This window comes from Silene latifolia, chromosome 5 (genome assembly GCF_048544455.1).
Source record: "Silene latifolia isolate original U9 population chromosome 5, ASM4854445v1, whole genome shotgun sequence".
Taxonomy (NCBI): Eukaryota; Viridiplantae; Streptophyta; class Magnoliopsida; order Caryophyllales; family Caryophyllaceae; genus Silene; species Silene latifolia.
The window spans coordinates 6,751,286-6,773,062 of NC_133530.1; the positions used below are offsets into that span (position 1 = coordinate 6,751,286).

The following is a 21,777-nucleotide window of genomic DNA, read 5'->3' on the forward strand; positions in this document are numbered from 1 at the left end:
CCATCCTAAGACTACTCCCAGCCAAACACGCTTAACTGTGGAGTTCTTTTGCATAGATGACCATAAAAGAAAGTGCACTTTGTTGATAAGAGTAATACTTTCTATTACTTTAAGCACTAGTCATTTAAGTTTATCACCGGACCTCTTCAATTAACGTGGGGTGTTACAATCACCCCCACTTGAAGAACGCAACGTCCTCGTTGCGCCTGAGAGCATAGCCGCTAACCAAGAATCCTCCCCCCACTAGATGGGTGATCACAATGGAGCGTATAACAACTGCCTCCCATCGCCACACGGTCGCAGGGTTGCTCTGATACCACTTGTAACACCGCCCAAACCGGGTCGGGAGCCGTTACTTATGATAGCTCACCAGGCTTTGTACATGACCCACAAATCAACACGTGTCCTTTATAGCGCATTTTGTCCTCACTGATGCGCATCCCGGGAACCTTCCCAGGAGGTCACCCATCCTAAGTCTACTCCCAACCAAGCACGCTTAATTGTGGAGTTCTTTTGCATGGATGATCATAAAAGAAAATGCACTTTGTTGATATGAGTAGTAATTTCTATCACTTTAAGCACTAGTCATTTAAGCTTATCACTGGACCTCTTCAATTAACGTGAGGTGTTACATTATCCCTCCAAATTTACCCATTTACGCTTAATAAAAATTAGGTGCTACTAATATTATTGAGGGATATATTGGTATTTAGAAATTAAAATCGGGTGAATTGCACAGTTTAACCAAACAAACCATCGGAATTTAATTTATAGGAAAAACAAACTCCTCCAAGGCAATCAAACACGTTTTTGTCATTTCATTTGAATTGCATAAGGGAATTGAAATCCGGTGAGTTGTAAACTACCAGAGGAGTTCAATTCCTATATGAACCAAACGAGCACTCAATTTAACTAATAACACAATAAATAACAAACTAATCAACTTTAATATGCTATGGAGCCGTATATTTTTAATTCAGATAAAGTAACATATCTGACAAAACCTCGCAAAAAGTGCTTAAAATGTACTCTATCTAATATATTGCATATAGTTGAAGTTCCGAGATCGGTTTTATACTCTACCCCTCCCCCTCCCCCCTCTCCCCCCGGTCCCTCTTTGAACTTGAAGTGTGAATGCAACTACAAGCCTTCCCGTTTCCGATGCCGATATTCCACTTTTGCAGCCTCCATATACCCGATGCTAATATTCCACTTTAGAATTGAAGGAAGTGGAATTCAAACCCGTGAGCTTCTGGTCACACTAGCTATGATAGACGGATACCATGTCAAGAAACCATATCAACCAAAAGCTTAGCTTAAGCTGATGGTTGGAGTCTCAAAATCGGTTTTATACTCTAACAATAAGTCTCTTTTAAGACGAATATATCGTCTTGAAATTAAAACGGGTTAAATACATATCACTTGTATAAATAAAGACAAGATTTTTTTTTTTTGCTATATTTAGGCTTATTGTTTTTATCTTATCTATAAAAGTTGTAGCTATTTTACCGTCTTAAACTTAAGACGGATAGTGTCTGTCTTAATTGAGAATTGAGTTTTGTAGGTAGGCACAAATATGATTATACATCCAGTTGTACCATAAGCATTGTACAACCAAGATATAAGAATCCGAGCTTATATGTATTCTTTCTTAGCTAATTCAAAGTTATACGGAGTATGTTTTTAATGTGTAAATGGATCAGCTCAATACTTTCTAATAAAACTCATATCCTTTAACATAAAGCTCAGATACTTTATCACAATACTCAGATTCTATGCCGTACAACATATACAACTGGTTGTATAGTTCATGTATTGGTAGATAGATTAGTCAATTAATCCCTTAATGAATTAATATTAGGTGGTTAGTTAAGAAAATTAAGGCACATTTCCAAATCTATTAAACAAACCAACTAAATTTCCATTTGTCAAAGAAAAGTTCATACTTCCAAGTTATTGACTTGGGGATCAAGGCTTCTTCTCCCACCCACTACAAAATTAAAAATTCAATTTCTATATAAACCCTTTGTAACTCCCCATTTTTCCCTTCTTTTTTTCCTCTCTCTTTCTTTTTTGGTTATTTTTTTGTTTTTTTCTTGGGAATTAATATTTCTGTACTTTCTCCTCTGTTCTCCTCGTTCATTGTGTTTGTCTTTCTCTAGGGTTCTCTCTGTTCTTCCCTTTTTATTTTCTACCACAACAAATTGCATTCATTGTTGCCATTTTTCTTCAAATAATCACAGGTTAGTCTTCAATTTTCTGTCTTTTTTTGCATTCTTTTGCAATTTTGTTAACATATTTGATGTGGGTTTTTTAATTTCTCACATGGGTTCCTCTAATTTTCCCATTATTCCGTCTCAATCATTTGTTTATCTTTGATTAAAATACGCTTCACTAAGAATTAAGGAAGATACAAATAAATGATTGAGACGAAAGTTACGCCTTAAAGATGCATTCTTTTTCTTCATTTTGCTTGTTTTATTGCTTATCATTGTTGATTAGACTCACATTATCACATTACAACACCAAAGTTATGTTCTTTATTGCATTTTCAGCAAGAAACGAGTTATGGGTTTTTCAATTTCTTGATTTATACATTTTTCTTTGATTTATTTTGCATCATTGAAGTGAATCTGCTCAAAGTTATGTTCTTTGTTCATTTGGATGTTTCAATTCAAGTCTTTGTTGTGCATTTTATTTGATTATTGTATCAATGAAATGTTGAATATCAATGTATTTTGATCTATAGTTGTGCTGATTTAAGAAGGTGGAATGATTTTATTAAATTAGTTATATAAAATGACAATAAAGCTAAAAAGTCTTGCAATTTTTACTATAAAATCCTCGTATGGTGCGACCACTTCAAAATTGATCATTTACCGGTAAAAAGTGATTACCTTTTATTATTATGAAATGACCACGGTTGATCGTAAAATGGTCATTTTTGTGAGTCACACCATGGACATGGACCGCACACAATGACTACTAAAAAAGTCTAAGAAAAGTGACAAAATAAGGTTTTTATATGGGCATTCTGGTTTGAGAAAGACTAGGTCTTTTATGTCAACTGTTAATGGAGAAAGATGAAAAGGAAACAGCTGCATTTTGCTTTTCATCTTTGTACAATTTTAATAATTATTCAGTAGGAAAAGGCCAACTTTTATGTCTGTTTATTTGGTCTTTTCTTAGTGTTGAAATTTCATTTTTATTGATTTGTCCTAATGTTGTAGTAACTCTATATAGCTAAACTATGATAGTGACATGGGCAATTTCCTTTATTGTATTTTGAAGACAAATGGTATCTTCTATTCTTGGTGTTGTACCAAAGATTGTTTTGTGGGACATTTTCTCTTCTAGCTTTCATACATTTGGGTTCAATTGTAGGTCCCTTACACTTCAATGGATAGCTAATTTTTGACCCCAAAGGTCATTGATCTTTCAAATTATTGAAAAAGCATGTCTTGAGTACTTCTTTCTAAGGCGTTGTCGCCCTCTCAAGTTCGGCCTCGACTCAACTTGCGTTATACATGGGTTGTAAGTTGAGAAGCGGGGAATAAAGTGGATGGACTTTTTGTTGGCTCTTGGGTTTTTAAGTTCAAGGCCAATAGAAAGTACTCCCTCTATTCAACTCCACTTTACAAGTTTCTTTTATCACGTTTGCCAACGCAGTTTTTACACGATAAATATCATTAGCGGCGTATTTGCAAAAATTATAAAAGTTAAATATGTTTAATGTACTCTTAAAAGACGAATCAAATAAGATTCCACATGAATATATTTTCACTTATGTATCGAGAGAAAATTGAAGTTGAATGTCCGCTTGTGAATAGTGCACAAAATAGAAAGTTGGCAAGTGGAGTTGAATGGAGGGAGTAATTTGTGAGTGAAGAAAGTCGTTCGCAGTGTGCCTTACGAAGGATAAGTTGAATACTAAGATATTTGCTTTAGTGTTTAAAGTTAAACTCATGTTAGTCCGGTCGTTAAGATATTTTAAAGTGTATCTTTTGTGTACTACTCCGTATCATATACCTTCTATTTTAGTTAATTAGCACGTCACTCGATTTTTTAGTTAGGTGAAAAATTCTATTGGTGGAATTAATTGAAATGAAGGGACCATTAATTAATACGGAGGGGACAAACACACACTGTGGGCTGTTGATACTTGAAAGTTGGAAGTGTATTTCCCAACCTTATATGGTTCTATGGGCCATTGGCTATACCACTGTTTGATATAATGGAATTGATTTAAGCTAAGTATTGTTTAAAAATAGCTACTAGTTTGCTTTCAATATTGCCTTAATTCGTATTGAATGCTAAGAAGAAACATTCGAGTAAATTCGTTGTCATGGGATGAATATGTAAAGTTCAGGGTTGAATCATTGTACTTTATTAGTTTCAATGAGTGGTTATGATACTTATTAAGTGACTTTTACTAGTAATCACGATTTTGGATGTAAGTGGGATATGCAAGTAGGATCACGCTTGAAATCGAGTTCTTTACTTGTTGAATTGACTCAAACTATAGGAGTCCTAAAGTCTTGTACAGTTGAAGTAGAAAAGTGTACTAATGTACTAATTTTAAGCATATTATGCATTATATAGTCTAGATTATGATAGAGTATCTGATGCCATTGGTCACGGTAGTGCACGATGATGAAAGCTTGTTTTTATGTTCTTGATTCCGCTTACGCTTCAGTTATATTAGTGTCCATGTTATTGTGCTTTGTTCTGTTTATTTTCTCAATATTAACTTGCCTCATATTTTGAGCATCTGGTGGTTTCTGGTGATGTCGACTTTTCTATATATGCAATTTGTGGGACTGTTCATTAATTTTTCGTGTTATCTCTGATGCAGGGACTTGCGCTTGTTATAAATTGATATAACCCTTCAGTAGCCATTTAGTGTCCCTGAAATGAGAAGGTAACTAGATTGATTCCCTCTGTATTCACCTGTCAGTGTCGCCAACATTTATTAGTTTAATTATTATCATTTATTTGCTAATCGACATACAAAATGTTCAGTTTCCAGGATTCTTGCGCTTGATGGATTGCTGTCCTCCTATCAGTGACAAGAAAACTCTAAACAAGTGGTTCTTCATAGACAAAACAGTTGGATAAACGCCTAAAGTTAGATTTATTTTTCTTTTTTGCTCGGAACCCAAACCAAAACGTTACTCTGACCACGAAGCTGGACCCTATGGACCTCAAAACTCCTGTCATTGCCGATCCTGCACCCATTAACAAGTCGAGATTAAGTATATATTCGAGTCTATTGCCATACTCTCCTCAACCTCAACGAGCAATCTTTGCTCCCGGGTTCCTGTTATCAATCCCTAGGAAGAAAACCGGAGTTTTAGAGGATGTTCGTACTGCTTCCTGGTTAGATGCCATGAGATCTTCATCACCTCCACCTAAGAAGCTGGCTTTTAGTGCCAATGCTGAGCTGTGTGAACTAGAATCTTCTGATGTGGACGTTGCTTATCATACTTGGATGGTAAACATCTCGTCTTTTCGGTTTAGTAATAAACTAATAATAGCTCTTAAGGCTACTAAATTGATTAATTACCCTTGGATTTCTTCATGTTGCAGCTTAATTATCCATCTGCACTGAACTCATTTGAGCAAATCGCTGAATTTGCCAACGGCAAAAGATTGGCTTTGTTTTTGGACTATGACGGAACTCTTTCACCCATTGTTGATAACCCTGACATGGCATTCATGTCCGAGGATGTTAGTTTTATTTTTCCTATGTTTATTTGGATACTTGAATAGTCCTTCCCTTTTATGTTAACACAAAAATTTACGAGACAGTTTTACATGTGAAACCAACCCAATTATACATATAATTTAACGAGTTATACACAGGTATATTGGTTGGTGTCACATGTGAGGCCATCTTATACCAGACTCAATGTCATCGTGATAATCCTTTGATCGACAGTACATGTGATGGCAACGTATGTTTTTCCTCAGATGCGTTCTGCTGTGAAAGATGTGGCTAAACATTTCCCAACAGCTATTATTAGTGGAAGAAGTCGTGATAAGGTGGATTTCTTGATGTTTCTCAATGTTTTTCTCTAGGATACACCGATATCAATTTTCAATGTTTTTTTCTCAAGGATACATATTATCATGTTAGAATAGTCTTCATCATCGTCTTCGTGTGCATGCAGGTTTATGAATTTGTAGGACTGACTGAACTGTATTATGCCGGCAGTCATGGGATGGACATTATGAGCCCTGTTAAGGGCTCCGCCTTTAATGGGCACCCTAACTGTATCAAGCTAACTGATAAGCAGGTATTTTTTTATTAAGCAATTATAAGACACACTTGCCGAAATACTGTCATAGTTGCAGTCTGCAGAATATTAAATTACAAAAGGGAGATGTAAATAAAAGAACACTGAAGTGATCCCTAATATCCTTTGTGTCATGTATTTGGACAGGGTAAGGAAGCTGTTCTCTTCCAGCCTGCGAGTGAGTTTTTACCTATGATCGACGAGGTAATGCACATACAGTTCTTTAGTCATCATATAAATCACCTCAAAATAGTACTGGTAATTTGAGTCATTTTTTCTTATAATAGTCATGATTCTAATGAGCAGGTTTTTACGTCACTTGTCGAGAGTACGGAGGACATCAAGGGCGCCACAGTGGAGAATAACAAGTTTTGTGTTTCTGTACATTATCGGAATGTAGATGAAAAGGTAATTAGTTTTTACATTTGAAGGCACGTTTGTACAGTTGTACTTGCCATTTAGATTATCACGCTCAGTCGAGAAAATGACTTAACAATTGTATGATCAGGATTGGAAGAGTGTTGGTCAACGCGTCCACGATGTGCTGAAAGAATACCCGCGTTTGAGACTAAGTCATGGTCGGAAAGTTCTAGAGGTGCGGCCTATTATTGACTGGAACAAAGGAAAAGCTGTCGAGTTTCTTCTGGATTCCCTTGGTAAATAATATTCCCTTGTAGCAATGTTATTTAGAGCCCTCTCTACATAGGTTTTTATTTGATATCCGAAACTCGTTGCAGGCCTGAGTGATAGTGATGATGTCCTCCCGATATATGTTGGCGATGACCGCACTGATGAGGACGCGTTTAAGGTGACTGCAAGCTCTTTATGAGTAACTCGTTTTGTTCTAGTCTATTGGATTTTATATGACCTGCAAAATTGACGAAATCTCAGGTATTAAGAGAGGGAAATAAAGGCTATGGTATTTTGGTGTCGTCTGTTCCAAAGGAAAGTAATGCCTTCTACTCTTTGAAAGAACCATCAGAGGTAAATAGTATTCCCTATTTTTCGTTCATCGTCTTACATTTATTTTTGGATCGCTTTTTTTTTTTTTTTTTTTTTTTTTCCCGTGTTGAAGCTTTACTTAGATAAGTAAATCTTTCGACTTGCCACAGGTTATGAAATTTCTAAAGGCGCTTGTGGCGTGGAAGTCCAGTTCGGCCTAAACTAACAGACAACTAGAAAAATATCATCTAACGATAATATTACTTCTACAAAAGTATACAGCTGATCAATATGGGAAAGATTATGCAAAAGATTTGCAAGATTTAAGATCAACAGTCGATCAATATCGACTTTAAATTGGTTGTAGAAATTGCACTTATTTTGTAAATCTGTTTTCATTTGTACAAGCAAGTCCTTTTGTTATATTTAGAAGCAGTAATTTAGTAGCTTAATCTAGGCATTAGTCATCTCCAATTCATTCATTTTTCGGTTGAATTTTTTTCCGTGACTTGAAAAAAAAAAGAAAAAAGTTGTGGTGGTCGAGTCGTGTTATAGGCTCATTTTGGTAGCAAGCTGGTGTGACTTGTGTCAATCTTTGCTTAGCACTTGAGCAGTATGTTGTGCATGGAATAATACTCTGTAATTCTATACTTCAATATAATACTGGTATTGTAGTTTTTTCGTCGGGAAATTCTTTGTATCGTTTCTCATGTTAAGAATAGGTACATTTCGCACGAGATTAAGAACCTTTATTTTGAGACCATCTAAGCGATTTTGTCTAGCGGGGTTACTCAGGCTGCTGTGTTGCTTTCATTTGCAATCCGGAAGATGGATGATACACTTAACGGATTCTATGACATTCGATCAAATGTGACCACCATAGCGAGAGTGAATGTAGACGATAATTTCCGGCTGATTTAATCAATTGTATGAATTTTTCAGTAGTGTGAAGTATGAACAACTGTATGAGTTGTGAATAGTATTGTCAACTTGGGTGAAAATGTAGAATGAGACTTAGACAAAGGGAGGGTGGAGAAGAAAACACTAGGCTATATTATATACTCCCTCTTATTCTAAATACAATGTAGAATGAGACTTAGATAAGTAAAACTTGGATATAAAATATGAGGAACCATCTTGGGTACGTATATTATATACTCCCTCTTATTCTAAATAACCCTCTCTATATAAGGGGGACACAAGAATTAAGGAAGGGAGTATTATATGGTAAAGTATTTGTGTTGGGTAGGAGATTGGAGAGAGGGAATGTATTGTGTGATTAAAATAAGTATTGTTGTGGGGTAAGGTAATTAAAATAAGAGAAAGTATGAGTATTGTAGGGTATTGTTGTGGGGTAAGGTGATTAAAATAAATATAAAAGTTTGACAAATAAGGAAATAAGGAGAGTATTATGAATTGACAAAAAAGGAAATAAGGAGGGTTATTTAGAATAGGAGAGAGTATTTTGTTTAAAGTAATAACAAAATTTCATTTTTATACTCCCTCCTATTCACTATATTCTTCCATATTTCCTTATACGGATTATTCGGGTTTTCTTCCCTATTTTCTTTTTTGGGTTGTTTTGTGTGGTCCAAATTAAATTGCATGTGGGGTAGTGTGTTTTGTGTGGTCCAAATTCACTTTCTTATTTCTTGTGCAAAAAGGAAAGGGGAAGAGGGGTCGTTTGGTTCAAGAAGGTGGAATGGAATGGATTAGAATCTCATACCATGGAGGTATGGATTGAGATCCCCATACCACTCTAAATTTGTTTGGTATGTTTATTTTTACATTATGGGGGAATGGAGTTGGAAACTTGGGGTGAAAACTTAGGTATGAGATTCTAGGGGGTTGGAATGGAATTAGAATCCATCAGAATGGAATTAGAATCCATCAGGTATCTAACTCCATTCCAAAACAAGCCAACCAAACACTAGATTTGTCCAAATCCATTCCTATCCATTCCAAACCCCTCAACCAAACACCCCTAGTGAATAGGAGGGAGTAAGATATTACTCTCTCTGTCCCGGTCATTTGTTGTCCTTTTCCATATTGAGGTGTCTTAGTCATTTGTTGTTCTTTTTATTTTAAGAATGAACTTGATGAGTAATTTGATCATTCTCATTCAATTTGTTCCACTTGTCATTTAGTTATTGACCCTTTCTTCTTTCCTTAATCTTTATGCCAAAATCAAAGAAAAATAATTGACCAGGACGGAGGGAGTATTAAAGATCATGCACTTTAAGGGCCTTTTAAGGGCCTTTTATATTATGGGAACCCTTTCCTAAAAGCAACTCTTGGAACCCCCTCTTAGACGGTCTTGTTCAGAGCATCTTCAATGGTAAACTAGTTGATACTAGCTTACCTTTGCCACATCATTTTTTTGAGCTACAATCATTTCAAGCTACAACTTACTCCAACGGTGAAGCCGATTTCCCACTAGCTTGATGTGACCCACCTAACACACTCTCCTATTTTTTTATTCAATTTTTAATTTCTAAATATAAAATTAAAACATTATAAATGAGACCACTATTTTCCTATTGGTTATGTTCATTTTGTGGGTCCATTTAAGCAAGTAGCTTTATGGAGCTACTAGCTCAATTTTTTTTGAGCAAAGCTTTAATCTATTTGGACTACTCCAATAGTTGAGCTATTAGCTTGCAATTTCTTAAAATTACAAGCAAGTTTTTTTTCTCAACCATTAAAGATGCTCTCATAATAATGTAAATGAATGACGTCTGATAATAAAGTCGTCATAGAATCCTAGAATCAATTAATGAGGACAGTTAAGTTGTTTATTGGTTATAACTGCTTGTGTAAAGTCAGGAAGTTTGTTACTCTTATAGTCATGACTCTTATCTACTCAACATTTTCATACTTGTACACAAAAGCCTCATATCAGTATATCAACAACACATTTTCCTCTTATTTATCTTGATTATTGACATGCATGCATCGGAGATAGCTAGGTTCAAATTCTATTTATCAGGGGCCGAAATATCAAATCTTATCTACATTTCTAATCAGAGTATTTTTGTTTAAAAAAAAAAAGTTACCGTGTATTCTTTTTCCCCCAAAAAATTCTCATCGGCGCTAACATGGTCAGCCTAAGCGTAGCTTCATCCCTACTGCATGCATGCGTATTGTGTAATACTCGTTTCTACAATGAACCTACGCAACCTAATTCTAACTTTATTGTAAAACTGTCTACTATCGTTTACACTAATAATCCAGCTAATCACTTTTGATTAGTGCTTAGCCTCCAATTAAGTAAATAATGCTATAACTAGTAAAAAAAAACATCATCCATATTGATGAATGCTGATGGTATGAAATCACTATCTTTTTCACCAAATTCTTACCTACCATAGTGAATTAGTGATAACATTATCTGGCAGGTATAGGTTTATCTTTTCATAGTTGAATTTTACTACTTGTAATTTTTTGGTCTAAATCATCCGGTAATCCGAACCACATTGGGCCGACTAATCCAGATTTCAGGGCGTGTCCAAGGATTACGGTATTTAAACCCCTCCCAATCGCAGTTGTGGGGGATCGATCCACAGACCTCCCTACCAAGCGCAACCCCATGCTACCACTGCGCCAACCAACGATTGATATTTTACTACTTGTAATAATTAATTACATAATTCCAAGCCTTATTTCAAAGGAATTACTGACTCATTTAACACGCACAATGACCTTTTGTCAGGGCACCAATGGCGCTATTTGATGCTTGATTTATGGGGAATTATTGCTTCCCAATTCTATAGTACTAGAACAATTGTGCTTCTATGTATACGTTCTATAATTAATGAAAAAGACGGTTTTGCACAAATTTATTGTAAAACATGATTTTTTTTTTACCACTTTTACTCACTAATCTGGTTCTATTTGAGTCCATTTCACATCTGTATTAGTGTAAAACCGCCTAACACAAGAGTAACTCAATACGGTTTGCTTTATTTATGCTATAAGATCGAGTTAATCTTACTTGGGACAATATTTACCCTAAAACGAACCTAAATACTACTGAGTACTATATAGTAGAGACAAACTTCATCTAGACAACAGTCTCTAGACACTTTATACCATAGAGTATTTATCAAAGGATATCTATTTAACCTTTTATTTTAATAGTAAAAATGCATATGTTATGTCTTAAAATAATACGGGATATATATCCTTTGTCTAGAAATGTTGACATTTATACCGAAATTGTCTTAGATTAGTGGTTAAGATGGATGTATAATGAATAATATGTTTCAGATTCGACTCCGGTGCAGCTCACACCCAAATATTGTATGGACAAGGAGACAACTATTGTTATTAAATATTACAATTTATTATTATTATTATTATTATTATTATTATCGAGATAAGTAAAAGGAATTTCAAAGTCGAGGACCATTCTTCCATGAGCATCGGTTAGTTCAAAATCAATCTCAATGGTATGAAAATTCTAAAAAGATATCATTGATGTTTGGAGGCATGAAAATGAAAGTTGTAAGTTAAATAAATTTAGGATTAGTTTTTTTGATTGATGTGCCTTGAACTCGAGATCTACACTAAAGAATAAATAATGCTCTCTATAAATTTAATATTTTTGCGTTCGAAAATTCTTAAAGAAAGAAAGGTAATCATATTAATATACCTCCAATCAAGGACATTTGATGTAAACAATATTTCACAAGAAAAAAATGACTTAGTCTCCCTTAAACAGAGACATATTCATTTTAATCTAAACTTGGTTAATTGTTAAGTATTACCTTATTTAAACAGGTGAAATAAAGTTTTTATTATTTCCTAAACTGAGGGGTCGAGGACCGTCTTTGGTAGAAAAAAAAACCACACTTTAATCAATTGAAACAAAATCTAGTATAGATTGTGGCTTAAATTGAGCAGATCATCGGTTACATTTTCGTGTTTCATTTATAGAGAAGTAATGAGAGATCAGATGAGACACCAAAATAAGTAAAAAAATTCGAATTCTAAATTTAGACTCAGCAAATCTAAAATCTCAACTCTCACGTTTTCATTTTGATAAAACTTGAAAGCATAAATATCTCACTAAGACCGTTATATGCATTGTACAGTGTACACCCATTTTTATATATTCTACAATTCAATTAAATAATAATCCACTCCATTTGCAATATATAGATTGTACATCAGAGGTAGTACATCTGAATTTTGTTCTTTCTGAGTTTTATGATAATTTTTTTAAGTTTTATTTAAAAATATATGAGTTTTTAGAATAAAATTTTTGAGCTCATTCATTTAAACATTAAGTGAAAAAATATAACATTGCTCAAAAAAGAATTTGTGTACTTATAAATTCAATTAATTTTGAGTTTTGCCATCAAAAAATTATTGTAGGCCTTATAAATTTTAAATGCTCAAAAAACATACATATAAACTCAAAAACTAGAAGGATATGATGTATTATATCCGATGCATAATCTTTTTTCTCCTCCACTTGTCTCCAAAACACGTTTTGTTTTTCAATTTATGCATATTTAAACAAAATTCTTTTACTTTTCAATATTATTCACCGTCTAAAAATTATTTTGTATTTATTACCGTTTCTAACATACTACACGTCTACACGTATGGTGACACATCTTCTATTATTTGATAAGAGTAATTTTGATATATAAAGGAAGCTACAAAGCAATATATTATCGACGAAATTTAAACTCAAATAACGGAACCACCACTAGTAACTTTATTTAAGCTCTGTTTGGTAAAACTAACTGAAAAGTTAACTGAAATATGAAAAGGAACTGATAAGGTAGCTGAAAATTAGGAACTAATAAGGTAGTTGATTATATAAAAAAATGTTTTGACAAACTAACTGAAAAAAGTAACTGATTTTGATAAAATGACGTAAAAGGATATGATAATTATTTAATACTATAGATTTAAGGGGTAGAAAAGGAAAATCAAATCAAATCGAGTACCTGAAATCTCAAATGCTACTCTATGTAGCATTTCATTTTAGGTAGCTTATTTGATTAAATAAACTAATTGTCAAACGCTTTCAAAAAAATAAGGCATCTGAAATTTTGGTCAAATAAGCTACTTTGACTAAGTCAGGTACTTGAAATGCATCGCCAAAAAGAGCCTTAGCCATTTTATTGTAGTCTTATTTTATTAATACTCCGTATTAACTATTGATTACTCCGTATTATAGAGTTGGCAAAGTTGACCCGATCGAAAAATTGACCGACTTATCCGAAAACCAACCATATAGAACCCGGAAATTTGCTGAATCAAAACCAACCCAAAACTTAACCGATACACCAATAAAACCTAAAATATTAGACTCGAACCGAGTTGTGACTCAACCTGAACCGATCTGAAACTCGAACCACGCTAGTGCGTTACACAGTCGCACTGTACAGTGTATTTGTTCTATCACACACACAGAGAGACACAGCGACAGAAATCAAGCATATAGACGTTAGAAATTGCACACAAAACAAAACAAGTCAAGAAAATGATAGCAACACGACACAATTACACAAAGCCGTTTTCTTTACTTTGCCTTTCCATTTTCCCTCTCAAAAACACACACACACACGACACTCTCAGCTGCTGTACCTGTACTACCCTTTTCACATCTCTTTCTAATTTCTCAAATTTCATCATGTAAAACTTTCCTGTTTCAAAAAAAGTTGCTAACTTTGAACCCATTTCCTTAAATACTAACAACAAATCTTCTTATATTTCTAAGTTTTCAGTTAAAACAATGGGTTTTTGTTGGATTAACAAGATGTTATTAATGTTGTATTTTGTTGCTATTCTTGGTTTGTTCATTAATCCTTGTTTTGGTGATGACCCTTCTCAGCACTTTTATTTCACTTACTCTTACAAAACCCTTTCTCCTTTGGGTATTCCTCAACAGGTACTTTTTCTACCTCTCCGTCTCCATCATTTGTTTACCTTTTTTATTCCGAGTATCTTTTTTCACCTCATTTATGTTTTTCTGCTGTTTTAGGCTGTCTCCATAGTTAAAATTTTCAAACTTTTTTCGAGTCTAGCTTATTGCATTACTTGTTCGCCCCCTTAAATACAAATCCTGGATCCGTCACTGGTTTTGGTCATGTTTTTGTAGTAAAGTTGGGATCTTTTTAGTTTGTTATGCTTATTGGGGTTTATCAAGGTTTTACTCTTTTGGGTTTGTTTAAAAATCTGACAGTAATGTAGGTTTTTTGCTCATTTGGGTTTACCAAGGTTTCCGCTGAATAATGAAAAATTTGAGATTTTTAGTTAAAGTTTTCGATTATTTAGTTTACCTTTGCCCCTGACAACAAATCCTGGTTCCGTCACTGCTCTTGTGGGTTTTGTTTTACAATTTGTCAGTAATGTAGGTTTATTAATCATTTAAGTATATTAGTTACTATATTTGGAGAAATTTAATTTTAAATGTTGGTATTAGTTGAGCTGACCACTAGAGTCAATTCAGACAATAAATTTGGTATTGAGGTAGTATAATGTAATCTAATGTCACAATCTATGTTACTCCAACTCGGCTGCAAGTGTCGGAGTGTTAGATACGGCTGTTTTGTGAAAAAGTCTGTATTTGAGCTGAAATTAAGTGTCGAAATGTCGAGCTCTGTCGGACACTCTAGGTGTTGAACACACAACAAGATTGTTTTTAAAGGGAAATATTTGATTCTGGTTATTTAGGTTTGATATTCTATTGTTTTTAATATTCTAATCTTCCCCTTTCGCGGTTTTGCTGGAGAAGTCAAGGGTTTATCTCTGGCGTGTTAATTAGGAGCATTGTTTTGTATTAGAAGTTGGCTGTAGCTGTAACTTACTGTAAGAATTGAAGCATTGGTTTGTATTCTTGCTTGCATAGTTGCATCTTTATGTGGTTTGGTAATTAAAGAAGTTTGAGTGCGTGTTTAATGTGACAGTAACTCATCTAATCTAAGCTGTGAAGACTGTGCTGTAATGTGAGTATAATAGACTTGATGGGTCTGAAATTTTTCGTTGTTTTGGCAGGTTATCGTGGTCAATGATCAGTTTCCAGGACCTTTGATCGAAGTTACGACCAATGTCAATGTTTTTGTTCATGTCAAAAACAAATTGGATGAAGAACTTTTGATTAATTGGTAATATTTTGTTTAACTTGCTTGTATTACTTCAGATATGGTTCAAAGCATAGGTTTCTGATCTCTAGGGATGAAATAAAGTAAAGCAAATCTTATTCATGCTTGATCCGAGGCTAACATACTTGCGACAGGAATGGGCTTCACTTGCAAGATGATCCCTGGCAAGATGGTGTGCAAGGAACGACTTGTGCCATCCCTCCGAAATGGAATTTCACATATCAATTTCAGGCGAAAGACCAAATTGGCAGCTTTTTTTACCACCCTACTACCAAGTTTCAAAGAGCTTCTGGTGGGTTTGGTCCGATTATACTTAATAACAGGACCATTATCCCTCTGCCATTCCCTAAACCAGATGCAAATGTTATTCTCGTGATTGGCGATTGGTATAACCGAGACCACAAGGTAATTCCTTTACTATCAAAAGATGAATGGAACCTTTGATCCCTTAAATTCGGACTCTAAATAATTAGTATATGCTAATGGATTAGGCTTTGAGAGCGGATTTAGATTCCGGCAGGGAATTGGGACTGCCTGATGGAGTTCTTATCAATGGAAACGGACCCTTTCAGTATAATACCACTCTTGTTCCTGATGGTATTGACTACAATACTGTTAAAGTTGAACCAGGTATTTTCCTCGATGCTTAATCTTCTTGCCCTCTTTATGTACGCGGGGGTCACCCCCTTGTGTCATTTTGCATCACCCCCTGAGGAAAGCTATCTCTTTCACACATGTCCATTTCGGTATTTTCTTTACATTGTAGCATGCCACTATGCCAGTGTTAACAACTTGCTTTGAATATGAATATAATGCAGGGAGAACATATCGATTCCGTGTGCACAATGTTGGGATCTCAACTAGCTTAAACTTTAGAATACAAAATCACACTCTAAATCTAGTTGAAACTGAAGGATACTATACATCACAGGCGAACTACTCAAGCATGGATATTCATGTTGGGCAGTCCTATTCATTTCTTGTTACTATGGATCAGGATGCTAGTACAGACTACTACATAGTGGCTAGTGCTAGGTTTATAAATGAATCTGGGTGGGAAAGAGTCACCGGTGTAGCTATCTTACAGTATACGAATTCACGAGGAAAGGCTACCGGGCCTCTCCCTGATCCACCAAATGATTCATTTGACAGGACATGGTCTTTGAATCAGGCACTGTCTGTCAGGTTTGTCTACATTCCAATTCTGGTTCCATCGCCGAAGTTTGTTTTCCATCTTAAATGGATTGCCTTGTTTACAGTTACATTCTGATTTACTAAAGGATGGTTTTCAAATTTTCTTTAGTTTTGACCTAGAGTGTATATGTAGCTCTCCACCAATGGTGGATATGTGGTTTCCGAGATATGTAAAACAAGTTTTCCTAGGCGCTTTTTACCCAATTTTGTTGAAAATCTACTCCTATGTCTCCAGTCTCCACATATAGTTTGAAATTTGGTTTTTGATAGGCTTTTTATATAGCCAAATGCAAGTGGGTAAGAAATCTCTCATTTCGCCGGGAACTCGGGAAGTAATCTATAGAACATGTAGATAGCATACATAGGGAAGAGGGAGTGTATTTTTGGGCGTGCCATGTTTAATTCATAGTTTAGATAAAGACTGGCTCTGTGATGCATTTTAGAATGTTCATGTGAAGTGTGTCTGAAGGTGCTAGTACTATGACCATGTGCAGGCAAAACGGATCGGCAAGTGGAGCTCGTCCAAACCCACAAGGGTCTTTTCACTATGGGAGTATAAATGTGACCGACACATACATTCTCCAGACTTTGCCACCAGCAACAATCAAGGGAAAACGCCGTGCAACTCTAAATGGAATTTCCTTTGTAAATCCAAGTACTCCCATCCTCATTGCAGACTTCAAAAATGTGAAGGGTGCTTACAAGCGAGATTTCCCCGGTGTGCCCATGGCAGGACGAGCACCTCGTATGGATACCTCTGTCATTGATGGTACATTTAAGGGATTTGCTGAAATTGTATTTCAGAACAATGATACCGTGATGCAAAGTTTTCACCTTGATGGATTTTCGTTTTATGTTGTTGGGTATGTCTCACACAACAGTGTTTTTCTTCATACTTTTGGTAAAAGAAATGTACACTCTAAAACTATTTGATTTGTCGATCACTGCAGGATGGGTCTTGGGGTCTGGAGTAATGACAACAGGGGAAGCTATAACAAGTGGGATGCAATTTATCGCTGCACAGTACAGGTTTGTATCTCATTCCTACAATGTGTAGTATAGCAGGAATGCCATGAATTCCTCGTCTTTTCGACTCAGTATGTTAGTCAATTTGCTAGGCTGAGATTGAGGGTTGTAAGATTATTGCGAGTATGTAGTGTCTTGAACTCTTGATATTAAAATTAAACTCGACTAAATAAGACTTTCATAACTTGAATCTTGGAAAGTTCAGAACTAATTTTTTTTTTTTTAGCTTCATGCTGTTTACATTTTCCCAAGTAAATTGTTCTCCGTATATGTTATTGTGTGCAGGTTTTTCCTGGGGGGTGGACAGCCGTCTACGCTTATCTGGACAACCCAGGAGTATGGAATATCAGAACCGAGAACCTTGACAGATGGTACTTAGGCCAAGAAACTTACATTAGGCTTGTCAACTCAGAAGACAAAAACTCACTATTCGCGGCCCCTGATAATGTCATGTACTGTGGTTCTCTTGCCGGCTTGCAACCGTAAGTTTAATCTCCAAAATATTATCCTTGCTCTTTCATGGTAACCCTTCTTAATATACTGTTGTACTGAAGATTTGTTTTTTTACACCAGAAAGCAAAATTCTGCAACACTGACAAACAAGAACATAAAGTTTCTCGGTGCATTGCTGATACTGCTCGTTGTTCTCATCGACTTGTTCTGAAGCGATTACAAACATGTTGGAGCTCTTTATTATTTGTCCACTTTTGTTTTCCACTTTTAGTAAGTTAGAGTAGCTTATGGTAGCGATTTATGGGGTGAAATTAGTGTAACTGTAAAAACAGCCCCTTGTTGAGGGATTTGCGGCGTTGTTGATTTAGTGTAGACTAGATGAAGCAATTATGAAACGGAAAAGACATCTGTACTTACCGAGGTAAATGATTGATCTAATTTGGCAAAAGGCCTCGAGTTTGATTTCAGAGGAATGAAGCATTGTCAAAACTCGAGTGAGACTGTCGCCTCTGTGATTCCTATTTGTTTCAATTCAGACTGCGCAAAGCCGCAAACCAAGAAGTTCATTCATATCTTGGTATACATTGATGCAAAACCAAGTATAAATGAAATCTTTAGATTCAATATTAATTAGGATTATTAAGATTAGATTACACCCGACTGTTTCCTTGTCTGGGACTCGAAACTGTCTATTGTTTATCGTTGGCGGCCGTCTTCTTGTTCTTATAGCCAAATACACATTACCAAAGTGGTTGATGTTATTGTCATTTGCTAATTACACAAGCTTACTCATTTAGGTTCGATGCGTTTAAGTAGGAAGCTTTCACCCGAAATTTTGCCTCGTCTGGCTAATAACCTTTGTTATATCTGATTTTTATGAAATGAATTAATCCGCCTTTGCATTTCCAAAAAATAAAATATGGCTGGACTTCAGAATCTTAGTATAAATGAAATCTTGTTAAATGAAAAAACCGAGTCATTTTTTTCACCCGAAATAAAAAGGAAAAACAAGCTCAGGGTGCGCAGATGTCTTCGTTTAAGAATCAGAGGTAGGTAGCGGACAAGCTACCATTTGCGCATAATATCATCACAGCTTGGGTATGCACCAGCCGGGAATCGAACCCGGGTCTGTACCGTGGCAGGGTACTATTCTACCACTAGACCACTGGTGCTTGTTGTTTTATTATGCTTTTCTTTATGTATTAATCAGTCCGGCTGCATGTGTTCAGCTCTTTACTCCACTAACGTTAAATGTTGCCCGATTGTACGACCGACACCTATTCCTTGGTATATTTGGCTGTATGAGTTATGTGAACCCCCAATGAAATGAATATGAGATGATAAGTTGTTACTTGTTATCAATTTACCTATTTATTTAATTTTTATTTCATTTATTTAATAGATTGTCTCTTTGTTTTTCTTACAATTATTATACTTTGTAGTTATTTTACCACAATTTTTTTTATCTCCCCTTAGTTCACAGAATATTCTTCTTCTCTCAAATAAATTCTTGAAATTAATTAGATAATTAATTACAAAAATTTCCTTATATAAATATTACAACAATTCTATTTTTCATTTTTATCCAAAAAGTTGGTAGGTAAAGTATGCATATATAACCAAATGAATTATTTAACTTTTTTATTCTTATTATGTTTTAAATTAATTAATAGTTAGAATCTTATTTAGTTATTATTTTTGTGTTTGAATCGAAATTGCAGGAAGATGACATACTTACATATCAATAACATTGCATAAAATCTGGAAATAATGATTATGGAACTTCTTTGCAATTTTCTTTTAACTTGAATTTTTTTTTTTGTTGGGGTTTTCATTTTTTAATTATTATTATGATGTATGCGCAATATCAAGTTGTAGTATGAATTTCTAGTTATTGATGACATGTTACATTATATATTCTAACCATTGGAATATTAATTGACATTTTTTTTTAAAATTGTACTAAATTGTCTTACACCTTTGTGCAATTTATTTTGTTGCCTTGATTAGGTATCCTACCAACATATCTCCAAGATAATAAGTAAGAAGACAAACAAGCCGAATAACGCATTCATGAATAATACCGCAAAAACAAAAGAACAAAAACAATCAAACCGTGATTCTCACGGGTCACAAAACTAGTTTTATTTAAAATACATTTCAGTACATTATCAATTCTCTTGATTAACTGTTAGGTACAATTTTTTTCACCAAAACAAAATACAATGACAAGAAATACTATTTATAAATAATAATTTATTAAAAAAAACTCTATATACGGTACATTTATTACACGAGGTTTAAACTAGTTCAATATTATTTAGGATTACACGCGACTGTTTCCTTGTCCGGGACTCAAAATTATCTAATGTCTGTCGTCGGCGATCCTCTTCTTGTTCTTATAACCAAATACACATTACCAAAGTGGTTGATCACTTTCATCTTTTAGCTTAGTATTCAAATTGTTCGACTTCCGTAGTTAGTCCCCTAAGATAAAGCTATCCGTGTTCAACATTAAAAATAAGATAATTATCATCTCATTTAAGCATTTGAGATAAATATTTTGATTTTTCCTATGCATTTTGCTTTTGTTGAAGACATAATATTTAACCCGTTTTAAGCTTAAAACGGATACACTTATCTTAAATAAAAATTTGTCTGACTTACAAGTAAAAAACAAGCTCAGGTGCGCAGAAATCTTCGTTTAAGAATCGGAGATAGGTAGCGGACAAGCTACCATTTGCGCACATTATCATCACAGCTTGTGTATGCACCAGCCGGGAATGGAACCCGGGTCTGTACCGTGGCAGGGTACTATTCTACCACTAGACCACTGGTGCTTGTTGTTTTAATATGCTTTTTTTTAGTTATTAATCCAGTCCGTTCGCATGTGTTCAGCTCTTTACTGTTTACTCCACTAACGTTAGCTGTTGCCCGATTGTTCTGTCACCTATCTTATATATATATATATAAAACTGGGTTGAAACGTTGTGAATGCGCAACGTGTCAACCCAGCCTTAAATACACGTATTAATTACAGCTGAAATTAAATACAATCATATTAAATGCTGTATAAATCTCAGTAAAGTATTAATTATAGTTTAATAATTTTTATTATAAAATTTTATTAAATAATTACGGTGATTTGATTCTAATTTACTAAAAAGTTATTTTGATAAAAATTCTAAAATGTAAATAATTACGTTCGTTGTGAAAAATGCTTTCAATTGAGTATAATTTTCATTATATTTATTGAAATATTTATTTTGATATGTAGAGATGATTAAAGTGAGTGTCTCACAATGTTTTACATTTACGTAAAAAAATATTTTGAGAAAGTTATAAAAGTTAGACTAATAAATTCCTTATTAAAAATATATTTGGAAGAGGCATTGTATATATTAAAAACACAACTTTAAAAAAACTACTAAGAGATAAGGTTTTTTAGTCTGAGAATGAAAAAAATTATATTGGACAAATTGAATACATATGAGATTTTGGATAGGTTTCAATAGTGTGATAACGAGTATGTGTACGAGTGTGTATGTACATAGTGATCGCGAGTGCATTTGAATAATCAAAACAAAAGTAATGATTATTAAGTAATATACGAGTAGTATTATAAATGACATGAAAAAGTAGAAAATACGTTACATTTTTTTAATATCTTTAATTAAATATGAATAAATCAAATTATGAAATATTGATTATGACTAACCAAATACTCCGTATTACTTTTA

The 21,777-nt window shown here is 34.4% G+C and overlaps 2 protein-coding genes and 2 non-coding genes across 5 annotated transcripts; 2 read left to right on the forward strand and 2 right to left on the reverse strand.

Annotated features, from left to right (window-relative positions):
- Nucleotides 1–2,046: 2,046 nt before the first annotated feature.
- Nucleotides 2,047–7,932, forward strand: LOC141656548 (putative trehalose-phosphate phosphatase F). 2 transcript variants are annotated; one of them, XM_074463487.1, is made up of 12 exons: nucleotides 2,047–2,243; nucleotides 4,856–4,921; nucleotides 5,023–5,494; nucleotides 5,590–5,730; nucleotides 5,974–6,045; nucleotides 6,174–6,299; nucleotides 6,447–6,503; nucleotides 6,606–6,707; nucleotides 6,808–6,955; nucleotides 7,037–7,107; nucleotides 7,191–7,283; nucleotides 7,412–7,932. In XM_074463487.1, the coding sequence occupies exons 3-12, from the start codon at nucleotides 5,198–5,200 to the stop codon at nucleotides 7,460–7,462; spliced, it is 1,158 nt and encodes a 385-aa protein (XP_074319588.1). In that variant the 5' UTR covers nucleotides 2,047–2,243; nucleotides 4,856–4,921; nucleotides 5,023–5,197; the 3' UTR covers nucleotides 7,463–7,932. The 2 variants fall into 2 exon arrangements, with proteins under 2 accessions (XP_074319588.1, XP_074319589.1); XM_074463488.1 differs by lacking the exon at nucleotides 2,047–2,243 and adding an exon at nucleotides 3,475–3,611 and having other exon boundaries at nucleotides 3,874–4,921.
- A 5,919-nt stretch (nucleotides 7,933–13,851) lies between these two features.
- LOC141656554 (monocopper oxidase-like protein SKS1) lies at nucleotides 13,852–18,549 on the forward strand. Its single transcript, XM_074463493.1, has 9 exons — nucleotides 13,852–14,151; nucleotides 15,258–15,367; nucleotides 15,499–15,769; nucleotides 15,856–15,994; nucleotides 16,183–16,549; nucleotides 17,053–17,421; nucleotides 17,509–17,587; nucleotides 17,870–18,066; nucleotides 18,158–18,549. Exons 1-9 carry the CDS (start codon nucleotides 13,996–13,998, stop codon nucleotides 18,246–18,248), a joined length of 1,779 nt encoding a protein of 592 aa, XP_074319594.1. The 5' UTR covers nucleotides 13,852–13,995; the 3' UTR covers nucleotides 18,249–18,549.
- Nucleotides 18,550–19,138: 589 nt separating this feature from the next.
- Nucleotides 19,139–19,209, reverse strand: TRNAG-GCC (transfer RNA glycine (anticodon GCC)). The gene has a single exon. It is a non-coding gene; the product is annotated as a tRNA-Gly (tRNA).
- A 1,597-nt stretch (nucleotides 19,210–20,806) lies between these two features.
- TRNAG-GCC (transfer RNA glycine (anticodon GCC)) lies at nucleotides 20,807–20,877 on the reverse strand. Its single transcript has one exon. It is a non-coding gene; the product is annotated as a tRNA-Gly (tRNA).
- Nucleotides 20,878–21,777: the final 900 nt, after the last annotated feature.